Below are 22083 nucleotides of genomic sequence, written 5' to 3'. Positions count from 1 at the left end.
AGTTCAAGCCTTGGGCAACATTGGGCAAAGAGCTTACTTAGAAAACCAGAAAACCTGGGGGTTGATGGTCCATTTAAAAAATCCATTTCTGCAGGGGAGCCTGGCTGGCTGGCTCAGTTGGCAGAACATGGGACTCCTAATCTCAACGGTTGTGTGTTAAAGCCCCATGCCGGGTGTTGAGCTTACTTAAAAATAAAATCAGTTTCTGCAAATATCACCAAGCCTTGTGGACATGCCCAGGGTCCTCTGGTTGGCCACATGGTGAGTGACAAGGACCCCCAACACCACATGGCAACTTTTCCATTCACACAGGACATACAGCTTCTCTGAGGTCCCTCACCTCACTTTCATCTCCCATTGAGGGGGTTGGGCATCAGTATATAAGATGTCTTAGAAGGCTTAGTAGCACAGTGATGTGAGAAGTTTCTCTGCAGTCCCAGGGGCTTGTGCTATTTGCCCCACCACAGAGTGTTCCCATCATTATGGAACCTGTGATAACCAGAATGTTCAGAACGTCGACTGTGGTGCCCGTTTTCCTCTTAAGCAACTCCTTGCCAGCTCTGAGCACTGCTGGCCTGGCCCTCTGAGGGTATGCAGCCAAACTGTAGGAACCGGCAGGGCGCTGTTCCTTTGGCCCCGAAGATGTTGAGCATAGGCCGCAGCAGTTTAAGCGTGTGCTTGGCCTGCCTGACGTCCACGACCTCCACATACCGAATTCTCGCGGTGTGGGGCTTTCGTTGCTTCCGGACGAACCTGGAGGCTGCTCTTGGGTGTCACCAAGCCATGAAAGGCTGGCGTCCCCCTTCCCTATCCTGAGGGCAGTAAATCATCCTTACAGGGAGTCCCAAACTGTCAGCATCGATCAGGATGAGGGGAAAGGACAGTTCCCAACTTTACGTGACGTGATCAAGGACAGCATTGACAGTCGCGCCGTCTACCTGGCCCAGCAAAGGGCCACGGTAACACGGACATGCTGCTCTCTGACAAGGGCCGGGTCCCTGGGATCCACTCCACCTACACTGGCTGGGGCCGACCCGCCTTTGCCCGGCTTAGCGCCACTTCCGGCTCCGCCCCCAAGGCGGAAGTGGAATCTGGGCCGCACCTCCAGGCCAGTGGGAGGGTTTTGGGCTCTCAGCTCTACTGTTGATCTGCTCGGAGTCCTTCGGTGCATGGACCGCACGTGTGAGGAGAGGCCCACCCAGGATGGGAGCGACGAGGAGAACCCCGACTCCACGGAAACCCCGGTCCGCATCCGAGACACCCCGGAAGACATCATGCTGGAAGCCCCGGCCAGCGGGCTGGCGTTCCATCCGGCCCGCGACCTCCTGGCGGCGGGGGACGTGGACGGGGACGTGTTCGTGTAAGTGCTGGGCAGGGCTCGGGGCTGCGAGATCTGGAAGCTCCTTAGGGATGGAGGTGGGATGAGGAGAGAAAGGTGCAAAGACACAAATCTTGACTCATCTGATCCGATTCGTTCAAGAACATTTGGTTTTAAACCAGTTAACACACAAATCTCTTGAGACAACTGAAAGGAAGACAAAGTGGCTGGAACGTCCCGACAAAGCCCAGAGACAGTAGGACAAGGAGGCGTTCAGGACACTGTTATTTTTCAATGGATTATTTTACTGAGCCTGAAACGGGTTGAATGGGCCCCCTCCGCTTTGCTTCTTGCCTGCTTTAATCTTTAAAAACACAAATCTAACCACCTCTCTTTCTTGATTAAAACCCCTCAGTAGTTTACCTTTGTTTTTAGGATTAAGTCAAAACTCTTTAATGTGGCTTTTAGGGTCTTGGCCATCTGGTTCTCGCTCACTTTCCCCTTACTTTCAGTGCTCATTCATTCTTACCTTTTGAATGTATCTTAAATCCTCAGTTCTTTTGCGGGTTATTCCTTCTGCCTGGAAAACTTTCCCCTCATTTGTATCCACTATCTCTGAGTTCTCAACATCTCTACACTTGCCCTCCCGTTCCCCAGACTAAATTAGATTACCCATCAGATACTGCTGCGTTGGCACCAGATAACTTTCCCTCATAAACTTCGTATGGTTTGCAATCCTACATCCATTTGTGTAATTATTTGAATGCTTGTCCCCTTCACTAAAAAAAAAAGTTTTTCAAACTTTTTGACCTTGCCCCACACCAAAAATAATTTTTGTGTGATGCACCCCGATATTTCCTGGTTTATTACATTGTTATTGCAGGCACACAGACATAAAATGCTGATGGCAGCTCACTAATGGGTCATGACTGGAGTCTGAAAAACACTTTTCTGTAATCTGTAGTCTGTTTTGTTCTCCATTATATCTCCTGCTTCTAGACCATGTTAGGTGCTCAATACGTGTCTGATTTTGAACAAGAGAAGTAGGCTGGACGCAGTGAAAAGTCATTGGAGGTTTTAACCAGAAGAGTTGTGCTTCAGATTTACTTAATGACATTAAACCTCAACCTCCTCATTAGCTTCAGTCACCTTGGGCAAGTTCACTTCCATATTTTCATCCTCAAAAATGGAAGTAGTGCAGGCATATCTCTGAGATATTGCAGGTTTGGCTCCAGACCGTCGCAATAAAGTGAGTCACACAAATTTTTCGGTTTCCCAGTTCATAGAAGTATATTCTATACTGCAGTCTATTAAATGTGCCTTAGCATTATGTCTAAAAAACAATATACATACCTTAATTAAAAAATACTTTATTGCTAAAAAATGCTAACCGTCATGAGTGAGTCATAATCACTGGTCACAGATCACCGTAACAAATAGAATGAAAAAGACTGAAATATTGTGAGGATTACCAAAATGTGACAGAGACACAAAGTAAGCAGATGGTGTTGGAAAAATGGCACGGACAGACATGCTCCATACAGGGTTGCCACAGACCTTCAGTTTGTAAAACATGCAGTGTCTGTGAAGCACAATAAAAGGAGGTATGCCTGGACCGACCTTGCAGAGCAGTCAGGTGTATACTGAGTTCAACAAATGTGGGTTCCTTTCTATTACTATTCATACTTACTTCATGCCAGACACTTGGGGGTCACTCTGAACCTCCACCTTTACTCACGTTAACATTGCTTCAGTTTGTCTCCTCTTCCCTACCCTCAGCCACTGCCTTTTGGCAGGCTTCTGACTTCTTCCATGACCATTCCAAAGAGGTTCCTTTTCCCATAGGATTAAATTCATACTTCTGCTTGGCCTATATGGTCTCAAGTCCAGTCCAACCCAGCTTTCCAGATTCAGCCATTTCACTCTCCTGCCACTGGAACCCTCCTCATTCCTTGTCTCTGCCCTAGAAGGGACATTGATTATCTGCCTCCAGTATCTGCCAGATGAACTACTTATTCTTCGTGACCCAACTCACATCTTGACCTTAGCTTTCCAGGGCTCTTTCCACATGCTAGGCACTGGGACAGAGCAAATAAGGAGACTCTGTTCTGCTCACCGAAACTCCCTAGCAATTAAGTACTTTGTCATCTGGCCCTTTTTGAAGATCTGCTCTGAGGTAGGCACTAGGGATACACTCTGGACAAGTACTTGCCTCAAAGTTGAGCTTCCAGGCTGGCCCTTCTCTGGTCCACCTCCATTTTGATCCTACCTCCTTTTCCGCATGTGGCCACAATATTCTGTAATTAGTTTTAACTTTCTTTAGCTCATGTAGACCTGGAGTACAAGAGCCCTTTTGTTAATTTTTGTATTTCAAACTCCTGGGGCTATTCTTTTAAGATTTTTATTTGAGAATGAGACTCAGAGCACAAGCTGGGGGAGGGGCAGAGGGTGAGGAAGAGGGAGAAGCAGACTCCCTGCTGAGCAAGGAGTCGATCCTAGGACTCTGGGATTATGACCTGAGCTGAAGGCGGACGCTTAACCGACTTGAGCCACCCAGACGCCCCTGTTCTGTCTTTAGCACATAGTTCATGCCCTCCGTAGTGGTCCAGATCTAGTATTTCCCCACGCTGGGGCTTTTAAGGATGACGTGGGGTCAGTTCACAAAGAAGTCCTGAACAAATGTACTTTGAATGTGTGCTGAATTAAAGACTGAACATCTGAAAATGGAAAAATGGGATGGTAAGCCCCGTGGGTTTGGTGGTGTGTAAGCAGCAGTTCCTAGAGAGGTGGAAGGTTGACTAAGTTGCTCTTTATATTCCGTGCTGGCAGGGCCTGGAGTCATTTACTCTTTCTCCTCCCCCTAGCTTTTCCTACTCTTGCCAAGAGGGAGAAACGAAGGAGCTCTGGTCCTCAGGTCACCACCTCAAATCCTGCCGAGCCGTGGCCTTCTCTGAAGATGGACAGAGTGAGTATTGGGCAAGGCAGCCGGCCAGCAATCTGTTGGCAAGGGAGCAATGAGCAGCACCATGACCTGGGCACGTTTCCCCCCAGAACTTGTCACTGTCTCCAAGGACAAAGCCATCCATGTCCTAGATGTGGAGCAAGGCCGACTGGAAAGACGCATTTCCAAGGCTCATGGGTAAGGGGAGCTAATTGTGTTGAGGTCAAGTGTAAGGTGGTAGGTTCCTCCTGGGACAAAATGCTTCAAGAAGCTCTGTGTCTCTAGTGCCCCCATCAACAGTCTGCTGCTGGTAGATGAGAATGTCCTGGCCACTGGGGATGACACGGGTGGCATCCGGCTCTGGGACCAGCGGAAGGAGGGCCCCTTAATGGAAATGCGGCAGCATGAGGAGTATATCGCTGACATGGCCCTGGACCCAGCCAAGAAGCTCCTGCTTACAGCCAGGTACAGCCTCAAAGCCGCCTCCCTTTCCCTTTCCTGTTAATGCTCCCTCCTTCGATGGGAGCTTTGGCCAAGCCTGCTACTCTCTTCTCTCTACAGCGGGGATGGCTGCCTGGGTGTCTTCAACATCAGGCGACGCCGGTTTGAACTGCTCTCAGAGCCTCAGTCTGGAGACCTGACCTCTGTCACTCTGATGAAAGTACATCTCGGTATGGGGGTTGGGAAGTACGATAGGGATCTGTTCTGACAGGGCCCCCACAGACATGGTTTTATTTCCTGCAGTATGGGAAGAAGGTGGCCTGTGGCTCCAGTGAAGGCACCATCTACCTCTTCAACTGGGATGGCTTTGGGGCCACAAGTGATCGGTTTGCCCTAAGAGCTGAGTCTATTGACTGCATGGTTCCAGTCACTGAGAGCCTGCTGTGCACTGGTTCCACCGATGGAGTCATCAGGTGAGAGAGGCCAGGACGGCCCTGAGATCACGCGAGGGGCGGACCGAACCAGCCAAGACCAAACACTCTTTTCTCTCTGCCCAGGGCTGTCAGTATCCTGCCGAACCGTGTGGTGGGCAGCGTGGGCCAGCATGCCGGGGAGCCTGTGGAGAAGCTGGCCCTCTCCCACTGCGGCCACTTCCTGGCCAGCAGTGGCCACGACCAGCGCCTCAAGTTCTGGAACATGGCCCAGCTGCGGGCTGTGGTGGTAGACGACTACCGCCGGCGCAAGAAAAAGGGAGGGCCGCTGCGGGCGCTGAGCAGCAAGGCTTGGAGCACAGCCGACTTCTTTGCGGGACTGAGGGAAGAGGGAGAAGACTGCACAGCTCAGGCGGAGGACAGTGAGGAGGACAGTGACTGAGGGTATGAGCCGAGGCTCAAGATAGGTCCCCCCCCCGGGCACGTCTTGCTTCCTGGGCTGGATACCCAGAGAGGCTACAAACTTGTAACGCTCCTGTGCGGTGCGCAAAGCTGCAGAGCCAGAGGCTCGGACGGAGGGCGCTGCGGCAGCCGCTCCCTCGGCCAGTGTGAGAGAAGCCCACAGCTGGGGCAAGACAGCACGGACACACAGGTACGCCAACCGGGGGTTTAATATAAATACAACCAGCAGGGAAGAACCCAAAATCACACACACCATAACCGGAATGTCACGTACTGGGGACACAAGGCAGATTTCTGACCCTCTGGCTCAGCCAGCCTCCAAATAAAATCAACAAAGATGACAAATCAAGAAAATAAGAAGTGAGATTCATACAAAGCTGTGGGAGAAGAGGGGGGGTGTTTGTCTATCACACAGAGAATGGCCAAGGAATACCGTGGGGCCAGGTGAGACCCCGGGCCGGGAGGGGGAAAGCAAGGGTCCCTCGCCACAACTTAGCCAAACCTGAGCTTTCCCAGGCCTCCTGGGGCCCTGCCCCAGCTGGGAGGCTGTGTCAGAGGTAGGGCGTGGCCCGTGCTCCTCCTCTTTGAGATCAGACGGCGGCTGCCCAGGCCTGCTGGGCTGGGGACTAACACAAGCCCTGCCAGCTCGTGCAGGCTGCCTGTGAAGAGGACAGGGTCACTGCTTAACCACGGTACCTGCCTCAGCTCCAGCAGACCGTACAAGGCTGGCTCCTGACTCCCTCAGTGCCTCTAGCATCCTGGCAGACACAGCATCCTTAGCCACCTCGTGCCCATCCTGCCCGTCCGGGGCCAGCACCACCCAGATGAGGCCGCTGAAGGGCACTGGGTGCCCAGGGATCACCACCTGGTACCAGAAGCGGTGCCAGCCGGCAGGGCCTGTGCCCAGACACTTGGTGAGGAACACGGGGCTGCCCAGCTTCATCCGTTGGCACAACAGCTGCAGGGCAGCCCGAGCCCCTTGGGACTTTAGCTTGTCCCTGGCTGGGGCCAGCCGACTGCCCTCTGGCTGTAGGCTCTGCAGTGAGGGACCCATGAGTTGCTGGCGGAGTCGCTGCTTCAGGTCTGGCTTAAGCCACTCCACTGCCACCTGCTCTCCACAGAGGCGTGACTGCCCTGCAGGGAAAAGGCAGAGACAAGGGGAGGTCTAAGCCCTGGATCCAAGCTCCCAGGCCCTGTGAACCCTTTGGGGTCCACGCGGCCTGTTTAATTTCTAGCCTTCCCATTTCCTGGTGGTGTGACCTTGGGCGAGTTAACTTCTCCAAGCTTCTTTGTGTTTCTTTGAAAAGGGGGTGTAGTAGCTGCTACCTTCTAAGTTTCCTTATTGGAGTGCTGGTGGATGCAGGCTTTGTCTACCTCATAACCATCATAATAGCTAACCTTTACTGTGACTACCTGCCACGACTCAGGAAATGTACTAAGTGCCACCTAATTCTCACAACAGCCTGAGGTAGCAAGCTCTATAGTAGATAAAAGGTAGACTCTGTAGGACTGCCTAGGGCGAATTAATTTCTCTCAAAACCCTCTCTTCCTATCTAAAAGAGGGAGATCATTCTGTGTTTCATTGGAATGTTGGAGACTAAGTTACGAGCTAATGCCTGGGAAGTGTTAAGGTAGATGGTAGGTACCTGGTAGCACCAGCGGAAAATAAAAATCTGTCATATATAGTATGACGTCGAAAACTCAGACAGGCTTTACCCTACGATCTTGCTTTACCCCCTATGCTGACGTAAAAGTGCATGGCGAAATGTGGTTGGCCCCCACCAGCAGCAACCCCCCCCCCCCCCGCCCCGCAGCCTTGCCCCCCTACCTTCCACCAGGGCTTTTTTGGCCATGGCGGCGGCGCGGTGCGAGTTGAACTTGAGCAGCGCAATTTGCGCGGGCGCCAGCCCGGGGCTGGGCATCAGCAGCGCCTCCTGCAGGCCGGGACCCAGGGGCTGCAGCGCGAGCAGCAGCGCTCGGCGGCTCAGCCCCAAGGGCAGCCCGTCCACACTCAGCTCGCACTTCTCCGTGCTGCGGCACACGAGCAGCGGGCAGGCCGGCCGCAGCGGGTGGTTGTGCAGCGTGGCGATGGCCGCCTGGGCGCCGCGCCGCGAGCTGTAGCGCGCGTAGGCGAAGCCGCGGTTCAGGCCGCTGAAGGTCATCATCAGGCGGAACTCGTAGAGGCGGCCGACGCGCTGGAACAGTGGGATCAGCTGGTGCTCGTACACGTCCTGGGGCAGCCGCCCGATAAACACCTCTGACCCGGCCGGCGGCGGGCTGCCCACCCAGCCTGGGGGAAGGGGCGAGAAGGGGCACCGTCATCCTCCGGGACGGCTCCGGGTTTCCGGCCCGGCCACCCAGCGCGAGGGGGCCTATGAGCAAACGTCCGTGAAATGGGTGCAGCACTCGCACCCCGAGTCGTTGGCATAACCGGCTGCCTAGCTAACAATGCGGCTGGCGCAGAGTAAGTGCACCTTAAGGCTGGCTCCCTCCTCGGGGGCGGGGGGCAAGGTGGGTGGCCGGAGAGCCACAGACAAGTTTCCTCAGCTGCTTGATTGGAAGGGGTGCAACGGGTAGAGATTTCTGCCTGCGGGGCACTGGGCTAGGCCCCTCCCCCAGAGGGTGCCGGTCGGGACCGTGGAGGCTGGCGGGGCCCGGCAGGCCTAGTAGGGCTGGGACGTACCTGGGGGTGGCCCGCCATACTTCCTCTGCCCGTTCACCTGCACCAGGCGGATGCCCGTCTCCCTGACCCACGCCTCCAACGCCGCCTTGTTCTCGGGATTCACCCTCTCACACCACAGCTGAAGGCGAAAAGGCAGGTTGGAATGGCGGATCGCCGCGCCCGCCCCCCACCTCGCCTGTGCAGCCGGAGCCCAAAGGGCCACTTCTCCCTGCGCAGGTGGCGCTGGTCGAGCCCTCTGGCCAGCCACTTACCTCACACTCCCGCTTGGACTGCATGGCTCTCTCGCCGGCCCGTCGGTGCCCCCTTTATAACCTCCTCCGCATCTGCCTCTGGAAGCTTCCCTAGTCCTCCTCCCCCCAAGCTCTCATTGGCTCTGAGCACGACCCCGCCCCCCAAGGGGGTGGGGATACCCCACTGCACGTGCGCCGCGGGAACCTCGGACCCTCAGGTGAAAGCTAGAAGCCGTAACTGGTGAGTGTGCCGGCAGCCCAGCTCTTAGGGCACGGATGTGCGCTGGAGGCAGGAACCTCAGCAGCACCCTTCACCCCGGGGAGGCGCCCGTGGGGCCTACTGTCAGTCTTTCGCCCCACTTTCCCACAGCTCAAGTGGTTGGAATGGGAGGCCCAGGCTCCCACAGGGAAGGCAGGGCTAGACAATAGTGACACAGGCAGGCTCCAGTGGTTGAGTCATTTTATTGGACCTTCAAGGATTAGGGGGGAACATTCCCTCCATCTGGTTAGGGTCCTGCAGTGACGACCATCTTAGGCTCGGTCCCTGGAGCACAGACTGGACTAAGCCCCCAGGACCTCCTGTGGAAAAATTGTGTACTACCTGGCCACTTTTGCCTGGGATTACCAATAAAATAATCATAATAAAAAGTCTCCGTTCTGACCACCGTTCAGGTCTTTCTGCTGGAACAGAAGTGTGCAAAGCTGTTAAGTATATATGCAGAGTCTTGTCTTCGCCTCGCATGGTGCCAGTCCCACTTTCCCCTGATAGTTTGCTCAACTTAGCAGATGCAAAGGGGCTGGCTTGTTCTCCTTTTGATTTCTTCCACAAGGTCTTCTCTTCGGACGTCCACCTGGCCAGGATGGGGAAAGAAGGTGGTATGAGCATCTCTGACTCCACTGCTCCTAAGTGCCCACTCCTTCCTTTAGTCGTCAGACTTGGCTCAGCTGGGAGCAGAAATGCAGGCAAAGGCAGGCAGTAAGTAGACAGTGCTTCCTGGGGGAGCCAGAGACACAGGGTATAGATGGAAATGGGACTCCTACCCTACCATGACCATAGTAACAGGTTAACCTTTAGTCCTTTCCGAGTGAGCACTAACATGAGTGCCAGGCTTTTGCTCGGGTCTTGAATGGGCATGGCCTGCCATACGTTCCCTATCCCTCAGACTTCCTGCCCACCTACCTACCTCTTCCCTGCTGGCCACTGAGCGGAGCTTGATGACCCCATCCTTGAGCTCCTGCTCACCGATGATGGCCACCAGTGGGATGCCTGCCTCCTCACAGTATTGCAACTGGTTCAGCAGCTTTGGGTTCTTCTTGTAGAGCAGCTCTGCCTGCAGGGGACCAAGGCAGAAGATGAATGCTGGCTTCTACTGCCCTCAGGGACAACTTCCTTGGGGCCCAAGTGCTCTTGGCCCTCCTCCTCGAGGTTGCTATGGAAGAGCTTTTATTTAGTTTGTTCCTAGCACTCCCGAGTTTGCTGCCACCCTGGGGCCAGCCTCCACTACCTTGATCCCGGCATCCCAGAGCTCCGAGACGAGCTTCAGTCTCTCCTCCAGCAGCTTCTTCTGTGCAGATGCCACAAGCACCTGTGTCTCTGTGGTCCGTACCTTCTCCTCCAAAGCCTGGGGAAGGGGCAGATAAATAAGAGTCAGGGAGCTAGGGCTACCTTCAAGGAGCAAACAGAGCAGGCTGTTGTCAGGATTCTGAGAGACAAGGCCCAACTGCACGAGCTCCACAAGGACAGGGGCCCTGTCTTCTCCCCTAGCAATTGGGCATAAGGTGGCTCCTAGAAGATGTAAGAAATGAACTGACTGGCTTGTACATATGACTTGCCAGAATAGATCACGTAGGGCAAGAGTAAAGGTGGTTTATGTACAGTAACTTCAAACTTGTTTCCTTCTAGTACCTTACGGGTCCAAATGAACATTCACACAGAAGTGATACTGTGAGCTCACCCAGTTCCCACTTACTGTCTGCCCCGTCAAGACACTGTGCCTCTTATACTTCGGCCACAGGGCCCAACCCAGGGTGTGGGTGGACAGGGGGAAAGGGAAAATGCTGCTGCTGCCCCTTGTCTTTTTCTGGAAAACTATTTTGATAGTTCTTAACAACGTAAGATACCTACTGGAACAGTGACCTCAACTGGGAAACATGGGTGGTTTCCGCTCCAGAGAAAAGGATGGGAGCACTGGGAAGCTGACTGCCAGAGAATTCCCCAAGGGATGAAATGCAACCAGCCAGTTAAGAGCAGCAGCAAAGGAGTGCTTGAGGCCATGAGGGCCTTCCCTGGTGTTACTCCAGGGGCTAGAGAGTCAAGATAGCCGGCTGAAGGATCCCAGCACCTCCGATACATGCTTACCACCTAGAGACAACATCAGAGTGGTTAGAGCAAGACTCTGGAGTTAGACTGCCCGGATTCAAATTCTGACCCTGCCACTTAAGAGTGTCACAACCTTGAGCAAATTAGGACCTATAATGCTTCAGCTCCCTTGTCTAGAAAATATAAACAATACATTTACAGGGCTGTGTAAGAATTTTACTAGATAATGCATGAAAAGCACCAAGCATGGTGCCCAGTACAGAGTAGTAAAATATTAAGCATTCTGTATTCTGAAGAAGATCCGGGTCTTTGGTTACACCAGCTATGGCTTCTGACAGTGCTGAGGGAAGCAGGGGCCCAGAGGGAAGGATTCTGTGAAGAATGATCAAAGATCCACAAAGCTGGCCTACAATGGGGTGCGGGTCTGTGAAAGACAGCAGCCCTCTTTTTTCTCCATTTCTTTCCAGAGATGCTCCTTGACCAAAATAGTACTATTTGCCCCCTTGAAGATCAAAGAAAACAGCTCACATGCCACCAGCTGCCCACCCCCAGAACGTACCTCTAGCCTCTGCTCCACAATGGAAAAGATCCGCTCCACCCCAATGCTGAGCCCCACGCATGGCACCTTGCGTCCTTTAGGGTCGAACATGCCCACCAGTCCATCATAGCGTCCTCCAGCAGCCACACTGCCCACCCCCAGGGGCTCTTCCCCTGCTCGGACTGGGGTTTGTAGCAGCACTGCCTCATAGATCACCCCAGTATAGTAGTCTAGCCCTCGAGCAAGGCTCAGGTCAAAGGAGATCTGCGGAGACAAAAATCACAGTCAGTACAAGATGAGGATCAAGGATCTGAAACCCCGGAGTTCAGCTAAGGTGTCCACCCCCAGCCTGACTCACCTTGTCAGCAATGCCAAACAGGGTCAGGTATTCAAACAGTAGTTTTAGGTCTCCTAGGCCCTCCAAGGCCTGTTTGTTTTGGGACAGTTCAGGATCCTGCAGCAGCTCTTCCACCAGGGATACCCCACCTGGGAAGATATCATTTGTGAGCCAGACTGACTGACTGGACTACACATGTATGCATGTGCACGCACGTGCACACACACACACACACACACACACACACACACACACACACACGGAATTTTGGCTTAAGACTTGAGGCCAGTTTGATGGCTCTTGGAGAGGCAGGATCTGTTCCTCACCGTGCTGCTGGACATAGTCCCCAATGCGGTCAGCCACCTCCGGTGCGAGGCCCTTCTCTCCCACCATCTCGTTCTTTACTTCCTCCCAGGACACCTAGGCAGACAGATACCACTAAGGGACCCCTGGGTAGTTCTCCACTGCAGAGCAAGTGTGGGTCCTCCAGAAGTTGCCTTTCTGGGGCTAATCTTCCTTTGGTGAGCACAGAGGCACGGCCCCTCTCTCCTGATCTTGTTTTATGTCTCTCAGAGCAGCAGATGATTCTCTGACATAGCTTGGAGATAAAGGAAATGTACTGAGAAATAAAGAGTGAAGTGTTTGGGTCATTACCTTGTCCAGCTTGTCTACCGAGGAGCAGATGGTCCGGAACTTGCTATCAGGAACACCACAGATGGCAAACATCCCATCTAGGATGCGCCGATCGTTCACCTGCAGGGACCCAAGGCACAGTGAGGAGAGGATCTTTTGTGTCACCATCAATAGTTTTGGTCACTTGGGCTACTGGTCTCTCTGCACAAGGATCTTCTATGAGAAGCTTGGCCCAACTTTGCCCTCCCAAACCCATTCAGCTCTGACCTTGACCAGGAAGTCACCTATCTGAAGGGAACTCAGGATCTCACACATGATCTTCAGGCATTCTGCATCAGGGATCATGGGGTCGAATTGTCCGGCAATGTCAAAGTCCTGCAGGGAGATGGGTAGGTATGGTCCTCAGGGTTTTAACCTTCTTAAGAGCAGGGCGGGGAGCAGGGGAAGACACAGCCCTGGGAGCTCTGCTTTTTCCCTGTAAAGGCCTATCTGCACTCATGCACACACCACCTTCTTCATTATCTGTCCTATCACCAACCCAGAGGAAACTCCCAGCATTCTTGGGTCTCTTACCCATCCTGGTTTCCCTTCTGTCTACATTCCTTCATTATCTCACCCATCTACTTTTGCTTATTTTCTACTAGCACTGTGGGCGCAAATATATGGCCTTAGTACTGAGCCATTTTCTCTATTTATTCGGGAGCTCTGCCACCACTCTGGACGATCTGATAATTCAAATCCAATTTCCCCATCCTTTGTTGTGATCCAATCACTGTGGTTTAATATAAAGAACAATGGACCAAAAGTTCTACTCCTGACTTTGGCTTTCTTATCCCTATGATCTCTTAATCTTGCTGAGTCTCAAATTTACTCATATGTAAAATGGGGAAAATAATCCCTATCCTCTACATGAAAATGCTAAAGAAATCTAAGGTTAGCACTATCTGGTGCATCCCGTTTGTTCAGTGCACCATGAGTACTCAGTAGATCCTACTAAGTTGAGGGAGGGCCAAGTTCCCCATCACGCCCCACATACTCACACACTGATAGAATTCCCGATACCGGCCGCGGGTCATGGCTGGGTTATCTCGCCGATATACTTTGGCTATGTGGTAGCGTTTAATGTTGGTCAGTTTATTCATTGCCAAGTATCGAGCAAAAGGAACCTGATAACAGTTAAGGAGAAAGACCCCTCGAGGCTCACACAGTCTGGCAGTTGATTATCACCAGCAACAGAAGCTGGGGTCTAACCTCTCTCTGTGAGTAAAACCACAACCTGTAAGATTAAGAGCATTTCTGAATATCAGAATCAACTTTGTTAGCACAGCAGAAGTCTCAAAAAAGATTAGGGTTCCTCTCTCTTTGGTTAGTGTCTCCCCTGGACTATGTTGAGCACAGGAGGGGGCCAGGCAGATCGGCCAGAGAACAGAAAAAGGTCTCCGTGTAGGATTTCTGAGCAGATGATTCTCTGAGATAGCTTGGAGATAAAGGAAATGTACTGTTGGTCAGTTAAGGAGAACTTTGCCCACTGGACAGGGCAGGGGAGAGATATTCTGGAGCCAAGGGATTACTGAGTTGGAATGGGTTCCCAACATAAAGCTGAGGTCTCACTTGGGATTCAGGAGACTTTTAAGGCTATGTTCTATTTAGCTAAAGTCCCATTCCCGATTTAAAGAAATAAGTTCCAGGGACGCCTGGGTGGCTCAATCCGTTGAATGTCCGCCTTCAGCTCAGGTCATGTTCCCAGGGTCCTGGGATTGAGTCCCGCATCAGGCTCCTTGCTCAGCGGGAACCTGCTCCTCACTCCCCCTGCTTGTGCTCTCTCTCTCTCTCTCTCTGGCAAATAAATAAAATCTTGAAAAAATAATAAGGAAAGAAAGAAAGAAAAGAAAGAAGAAAAAGAAAAGAAAGAAAGAAAAGGAAAGAACGAAGTTCCCTGATTGCCATAAGCATCATATTTAATCCCACCTATGTCTCGCTATCCCTAAACCTGAGGCTAGAAATAGCCCCAGCCCAATGAGAACCAACTGATCCAAAGTACCAAGAGCCCAAGTTTAGAAAGATACAGTAAGGTCATAGCGAAGGGAGAGTAGCTCTCCACCCTGGTCCTTCAGGTCATAGATAAGCTTAGAGTCTTCTCCATACTTTCCAGTCAGTGTTTCCTGGAGAAAATATAAAGAAAGGTGGTCACAATGATAAATATAACAATTTAAAAGGAAGTTTTAAAACAAAAACCCACCATCCTAACATGACTGATTCCAACTTGTCTATACTTCTGCTGTCTATCCCAATGCTAATGTATTTGATGTTAACTATAATCAAAAGGAAATACCAAGTTCATTTTCTCCTTATGACATTTGCACTCTGTGACACAGCTAAAGTATTATTTTTAAAAGCTGCATAATACTTCAGCGAGAAGCAGCTCTGTATTTCCTTCCTTCCTAGTGTTACACTGTTAGTTGATTAGGTTATTCCAAAAAAAAAAAAAGTTCCATAACATTTCAATAAATACACTTTGGTATATAATTTTTTCTTTGGAATATACATATTTTGAGAATTAAACTCCTAAAAGTGGATTATTAGATCAATAAAATGTTTTTATGATGCTTAAAGTCTGAACAATGTCAAAAGGGAAAACTGAAATAGCAGTTCTTGCGATGTGATGCCTTCAATAAGGTGATAACATATTTCACTTACCAGACTGGTGGCAAAGTTTAAAAAGCCTGAAAATTCCCAGTGTGTAGAATTAGAAATACTCATTCATTGGTTGGTGTTATGGGCTGAACTGTGTCCCCTTCAAAATTCATATATTGCAATCCTATCCCCCAGTAACTTCAGAATGTGACTATATTTGGAAATGGGGTCTTTGAAGAGGTAGTTAAGCTAAAATGATGTCATTAGCGTGGGCCCTAATCCAATATAAGTGATGTCCTTATCAAAAAAGGAAAATTGGACACAGAGGGAAGAAGATGTGAAGAAACGGGGAAGACACCATCTACAGCCAAGAAGCGAGGCCTGAAACAGATCCCTCATGATCCTCCGTAAGAACCAGCCCTGCTGACACCTTGTCTTGGACTTCTAGCCTCCCAACACTAAATTTGCTGTGTAAGCCCCCCAGTCTACGGTTCTTTGTTATGGCAGCCCTAGCAAACTAGGAGAATTGGTAAACATAAATGAGTACAATCTTTTGACCCAGCAATTTCATTTCTATGAATTCACCCTGCGGATGAATGCCCACCACTCCAGACATTGTTCTAAGCACTGAATATAGATCAGTGAACAAGACAAAGGTGGTCCATACCGTCACAGATCTTTCCTACCAAGGAGAAGAGATAGGCAGTACACTAAGGCAAGGAAACAAATGAACAGATAATTTCAGTTAGTTATAGCTGCTCTAATGGAAATAAAACAGGTCAGTGTGACAAACAAGGGATAATTTATTTATTTATTTATTTATTTTTTAAGATTTTATTTACTTATTTGACAGAGAGAGACACAGCAAGAGAGGGAGGAACACAAGCAGGGGGAGTGGGAGAGGGAGAAGCAGGCTTCCCGCGGAGCAGGGAGCCCGATGCAGGGCTCCATCCCAGGACCCCGAGATCATAACCCGAGCCGAAGGCAGATGCTTAATGACTGAGCCAGCCAGGCGCCCCAACAAGGGATACTTTAGAGAAGATAGTTGCAGAGGACTATTTGAAGAGTGGCATTTTAGTTGAGATCTGAAATTAAAATCTTTAATCTCTATTTTAATCTGAAATTAAAGCCAAACAAAGAGTTAGGGGCAAGGGAGTTCAAGAAGAGGGAAAAGCAAGTACAAAGGCCCTGAGATAGAAACATATTTAGAATGGTCCAGGAACAGAAAGAAGACCAGGGTAGCACAGTTGCCAAGGGGAAGAATAGCATGAGATGAGGCGGGCAAGATAGGCAATGGCCAGATTATGTAGGGCCTTGTAAGCAGAGTAGAATTTGGATTTTGTTATAAATGTAATGTTTTTAAACAGGGAGTGTTGCAATCTGGTTTTTTTGTTTTTTTTTTTTTTAACAGTAAAGAACTGGAAACAATCTCAGGGTCCATGAACAGGAGACCGGTCATATATTTATTCTTTTTATGTATGGCTTGTATGTATCTCAAAACATCTCAAGTACAGGTACCAGGGAATTCATAGAGAGGACCATAACAACTTTCACTAACAAGGGCTCTCTTCTGGAAGCCACCAGCCATGACCACGGCAAATAAAAAGCAGGGCCTCTCCTTCTAAACCAGGCCTGCTCCCCTTCTCATTGGAGAAAATACTGGTCTTTGTCCCCAACAGGAGAGAGACCTCTCACTCTCTTGTCATCTTCCGTGTTGTTTGTATATCCACTCTCCCACCACGCAATTTCTCTTCACCCATCCCTCACCTTTAGTTCAAACACAGGCGTATCAATTACTTCTGCACCATGACGCTTGAAGCAGCTGATGATTACATCAAACACCTTCTCCCGAACAGCCATCTGCCGGGGACTGTAGTCTCTTGTACCCTTGGAGTCCGAATTGGCCAAAGAATCAGGGACGGGATTTAAAAACAAACAGGGAACACTCAGGTCAAAAATATAAAAGCATGACCTCAAAGATGACAAATGCAAACACTGCCCCAAACTTTTTTTCCTACAGGCTCCGGAGTTGTAAAGCAAACACAAATATCTCCCTGGTAATTATCACACCCATTTGCTATCACCCTTCTAAATTCTATCCACTTTTTAGTGTGGTTCTATTTTCTAGAATTCTTAGAATGCTATTTTCTCTTTTTCTTTTCTTTCTTTCTTCTTTCACACTATTTTCTGAGCAGTTTTGCTAAAAACTCTTTTTCTGTGACACCAGAACATCTCCCTTCCTAAGAGAAAACACCTACCTGATGAAAGGTATATAACCAACTCAAACTGGCTTAGCTAGTTGAATTCCAAATTTTTTAAGTAACATTTCCCCCCAGCATGACTTAAAAAAAAATTCTAATAAATACTATTTGTTCTCTAATTTGTTTCTAATAGGCCTATGACATAGGCTGGGCAGATACCTTTTATGGATGAATTACAGGATATTGAAACGTTAAATCATTACCTAAGGCCACTCAGCAGGTTCATGGCAGTCAGGACTAGAACGCTGTTCTTCCCGATCAGAGCTTCTAATCTGGGTGTTTACACCCTACTCTCAAGTCTTTGGTCTCAGGACCTCTTTAAACTTTACTATTTATTAAGGACCCCAAAGTGGATTATACCTATCAAAGTTTATTGTATTAGAAATTAAAACTGTGAACATTTAAGAATATTTATTAATTCAGTTAACAAATAGTAAATCCATTACATGTTAACATAAATAACATTTTAGGAAAATGTAACTACTTCCCAAAACAAAAAAAATTTGGTGAGAAGGGTGGCGTTGATTTACATTTTTGCTAATCTTTAATGTCTGGCCTAACAGAAGACAATGGGTTCTTATACATGCTTTGTGCATGTATACAATTCTGCTGTGATGTTGTTCTGGTTGCACACAGAAGATCCAGCCTTACAAAGATGTGTAATTGTAAAATAAGGAATATATTTTTTTAAGATTTTATTTATTTGACAAAGAGAGAGAAAAAGAGAGCGAGTATGCATGCGCACACAAGCAGGGGAATCGGCAGGCAGAGGGAGAGGGAGAAGCAGGCTCCTCGCTGAGCAAGGAGCCTGATGTGGGGCTCGACCCCAGGACCCTGGGACACATGACCTGAGCCGAAGGCAGCCGCTTAACAACTGAGCCACCCAGGTGCCCCAAGAAGGAATATTTTAATAAACTTTTCAGCTAACTGTAGATATTCTTCTTAAACTACACCAAAATCCAACAGATGGTAGTTTCTTAAAGATTGGTTGCAGTGTGGAATCTGAAACTTCAATGAACTTTTCACACTGTTACATTAAAATCCATTACTTATATACGGTACCCAGAATTCACAGAGACAGAAAGAACAGTGGTTACCTGGGGACTGGAGGGAGAGTAGAGGGGGGTAGTTACTGCTTAATGGGTGCAAAATGTCAGTTTGTTATGATAAAAAAAAAGTTCTGGGGATGAATAGTGATGATGGTTGCACACAATGTGAACCTACTTAATGCCACCAAACTAGACTTAAAAATGGTTTAAAAAGGGGTGACTGGGTGGCTCAGTTAGTTAAGCGTCTGCCTCTCCCTCTCTGCCCACCCCCTCCCCCCAGTGCTCTCTCACACACGCTGCTCTCTCTCTCAAATAAATAAAATAAAATCTTTAGAAAATGGTTAAAATGGCAGATTTCATGTTACATATATTTTACCATAATTTTAAAAATATTGATTACTCCATCTTGTACTCTGAATGAATCTTTTATGCATGCATGATTTTATAATATTATACATTGATCATGTGGAAAATATTGGTTCATTGATAAATTATACAGATCTTCCACTTCATTATATCAGAAAACACATTTGTTAATATCAACACAGAACTCACCAGGAAAGTCTTTAACTACTACACTGGGAAGCTGCCTAGATCATGGGGAAAGATACAGGTTCCCTAAAATCCTAACTTTCACTTGAATGCTTGAATTTTATCACTAGCAACAAATATTGTCAGATGTTTTCCTTGAGGTGAGAAAGCTCACTTCATTTTCCTCAAGATGTCTGCCAAATACCCAAATCTTTAAAACAAAAGTTTGTCTTTCAAATAAAAAAGGTGTCCTGTGAAAAAAGTAGCTAGTTAGCTTAAATTCATGCAATGGCACAAGCGTTTTTCCTACTTTGGAATGCAGCAGAAGTGCTTTATGTATACTTCCCATTTCATCACACAGAATACTAAAAAACTGTACTCAAAATGAGTAATTTTTGAGAAATAAAATGAGTAATTTTTACTGTTTTATCAAGGACATTCCTAAGTAAAATTGATTTTTTTTTTTAACTGCGAGTGCATGAAAGTAAAGAACATGATGGCTATTAGAATACTGTAGGGCCACTGTCATGTTTCATGCTAAGACACCAGCAGTTCTACTCACCAGTTTTGCATCTTCATAGCAAATGTGGTCACAAAGGCAAATAATGTTTTGGTATAATCATAAAAATAATTTTGACCATAAAAACCTCTTGAAAGAGTCCTGTCTCCATGATACTGAGTTTTCTGTTAATATAAATCACACATCAAGGAATGTGTTCCAACAAATTAAAGTGGATATTAACTCTCCAGTATAATTTCACTTTTTTTTTTAAGATTTTATTTGTTTATTCATGAGAGACAGAGAGAGAAATGCAGAGGCAGAGGGAGAAGCAAGCTCGATGTGGGACTCAATCCCAGAACCCTGGGATCATGACCTGAGCCGAAGGCAGATGCTTAACCGACTGAGCCATCCAGGCGTCCCTAATTTCACTCTTTTAAAATAGTATAGAAATTTTCAAACACACATTATAGAGAATAGTATCATATACCACCACGTTATTTACTACCCAGCTTCAATAACCATTAGCATCTGTTATTTTTACTTTATCTAAACCCCACCTTTTTTTTTTTTCCTGGAGTATTTTAGAGTAAATCCAGACATTATATCAGTTTGTCCCTAAATATTTCAGTCTGATTCTCTAATTCAGGTTTAAAAAAGCCAAAAGGTTTAAAAAAAGCCAAAACACTACAATACCTTTATTACAACGAACAAAACAAACAGCAACCCTTTCATATTATCTAATACCCAAGCCATGTTTAATTTTCCCCAACTGCCTCAAGAATACTTTTTTATGGTTAACTTGTTTGAATTAGATTCTAAATGAAGCCCATTCACTGTATTTGTCTCTTGTCTAATCCACAAGTTTCCTTTCCTTAAAAAAAAAAAAAGTCATTTATTTGTTGAGAGAATTGAATCTTTTGTCATAAAGAACTTTTCATATTCTAGATTTCATTAACAGTATATTCAATGTGTCATTAAATACATTCCTCCATCTCCCATATTTCTGGTAAACTGGTAGGTCAGAAGTCCCGATTAGATTCAGGTTCAATTTTTCTTGGCAAGAATACTTCATAGGTGGTGCTGTGTACTTCTTATTGCATCACATCAGGAGAAACATAATGTCTGGTTGCCCTACTTTTAGTGATGTTAAGATTGATCACTGGGTTTAAGTGAGGCCAGCCTGATCTATCACAAATTCCCCATTAATTTTTCACTAAATAGTATGAAAAACTATTGATAATCACTGCTTTGTGATTTTACATTGTCTCTTTAACCTCTGAAATTAGTTGTGTGTAGAAAAGACTAGCTTAATGGATTTAGGAGCCCAAAGAATGAACTTAAAAAGGCAACACCTCAACACAAGGAAGACCCTTCTCCTTTGGAATCCAATTTCACATACAATTATTGAATTATTTGTTCAGTTCCAGACACATAGTCTCAGCCTCTCAGCATAAATAAACCATGTGAATAATTAAAAGTCACCAAGAAATGCAATAGTAGAGATATATATGAAGTGCCAAGGGAACCCGGATGAAATGGTAAATAATTCTGTTTATAGAACTTACAAAGACTGACATCTGAACTGAAATCTTGGAGACTGGGCTAGTAATCTCCAACGTCATTCCAATCCACTCCACTCTCCCTCTGTATTTGGTTCTACCCTGGAAACTACCAGGGCTGTTTTCTCCTTCAGGATTTCTATACTCTTACCTGAACCTATCTTCCTTACACTCTTTCCCTGGCTAACTCCCATTCATCTTCGGTCAGTTAGTATATCACTTCTTCAGGGAGGTTTTTTCAGACTCTCTAGTTCTTACTTGTCTCGGAGAATTCTTATTATTTCTTTACATCATTTATCACAATTTATACTTACATCTTCAAGAGTGGGATTATTTGTCCTAAGTCTGTTTCCTTCAGTAGGAGGTAAGCTCCATGAGGGCAGGCTACATAGTTCACCATGGCATACTCACTGCTTCCTACGGTGCTAGGCACATAGTAAACACTCAATAAATATTTACTGAATAAAAGAAGGAGTAGCAGTAGCTGGCATACTCCCCTAAGCACCCAGCTGGCCTAGTTTCTGCCATCACTTTGCTATCTCAGAATGACTCAGACTCCAATTCAGCCCAGCGCCCAGAGCAACTGTTCAGGGAAGCAGGGGCATCCACCCTTGGGAGTGGGTTTAGGGGCTTTCTCCTTAAAGGAATTATATTTACCTTGGGGGTTTTGAGCACAAACTTCTGTTTCCCTTCATCAGGGCCCAGCTGCGCCTTCAGTTTCAGTAGTTTTGCCACCTCCTCCTCGATCTGTGGAGGTAAAGTAGATGCTGGGCTATCACGTCTTCCCTCCTCAGTCATTCATTCAGTATCCCTCCCTCATCAGAATCTGGGGCCGATCTCTCTCCTCAGGTCCAGCTTTGCTTCTCTCGGGTCCTACCCCGGCCACCTCCCCACCCAGGCTCTGCTTCTCCCTACCGGCCCGGTCCCTTTTCCCACATCTTTCCTCTATGCAGACCACTCAGCTCTATGTCCTCCCTGGCTCTACACTGGCCTCTCCCCTGCCACCTGGGTCGCACCTGCTCAGCGCTGGCCTTCTGCTGCTTGAGGACCCGCACGCGCTCTCCCTGAAGTCGCACTAGCTCCTCTACTGCCGCACGTTCAGCCATACTGAGGCCAACCGGCGATGAGCGTTGCCTAGATCGGCCCTCGGTGCCGCAGCCTCAGCTCGGACAACTTCCGGCTATCGAGTCACTGGTCCGCATGCCTAGAGAGC

The 22083-nt window shown here is 48.0% G+C and overlaps 3 protein-coding genes across 3 annotated transcripts; 1 reads left to right on the top strand and 2 right to left on the bottom strand.

The window, feature by feature from the left end:
- The first annotated feature begins 1082 nt into the window (after window positions 1-1082).
- WDR55 (WD repeat domain 55) lies at window positions 1083-5941 on the top strand. Its single transcript, XM_025852228.2, has 7 exons — window positions 1083-1360; window positions 4183-4283; window positions 4370-4457; window positions 4545-4724; window positions 4821-4920; window positions 5004-5173; window positions 5258-5941. The coding sequence occupies exons 1-7, from the start codon at window positions 1170-1172 to the stop codon at window positions 5571-5573; spliced, it is 1146 nt and encodes a 381-aa protein (XP_025708013.1). The 5' UTR covers window positions 1083-1169; the 3' UTR covers window positions 5574-5941.
- A 166-nt stretch (window positions 5942-6107) lies between these two features.
- On the bottom strand, window positions 6108-8805 carry DND1 (DND microRNA-mediated repression inhibitor 1). The gene is made up of 4 exons (XM_073887867.1): window positions 8528-8805; window positions 8277-8394; window positions 7422-7883; window positions 6108-6727 (listed from the first exon to the last, which is right to left on the bottom strand). The coding sequence occupies exons 1-4, from the start codon at window positions 8549-8551 to the stop codon at window positions 6270-6272; spliced, it is 1062 nt and encodes a 353-aa protein (XP_073743968.1). The 5' UTR covers window positions 8552-8805; the 3' UTR covers window positions 6108-6269.
- A 144-nt stretch (window positions 8806-8949) lies between these two features.
- On the bottom strand, window positions 8950-22053 carry HARS1 (histidyl-tRNA synthetase 1). Its single transcript, XM_025852227.2, has 13 exons — window positions 21887-22053; window positions 21528-21617; window positions 16736-16855; window positions 14401-14496; window positions 13375-13500; window positions 12602-12709; window positions 12356-12454; window positions 12028-12121; window positions 11723-11850; window positions 11386-11628; window positions 10012-10128; window positions 9691-9837; window positions 8950-9357 (listed from the first exon to the last, which is right to left on the bottom strand). The coding sequence occupies exons 1-13, from the start codon at window positions 21974-21976 to the stop codon at window positions 9286-9288; spliced, it is 1530 nt and encodes a 509-aa protein (XP_025708012.1). The 5' UTR covers window positions 21977-22053; the 3' UTR covers window positions 8950-9285.
- Window positions 22054-22083: the final 30 nt, after the last annotated feature.

Source organism: Callorhinus ursinus, unplaced genomic scaffold, assembly GCF_003265705.2.
Source record: "Callorhinus ursinus isolate GAN/ISIS: 27379988/994484 unplaced genomic scaffold, GSC_fseal_2.0 scaffold83, whole genome shotgun sequence".
Lineage (NCBI taxonomy): Eukaryota > Metazoa > Chordata > Mammalia > Carnivora > Otariidae > Callorhinus > Callorhinus ursinus.
The sequence above is the reverse complement of the archived record's forward strand: the minus strand, read 5'-3'. Positions and strand labels throughout refer to the sequence as shown.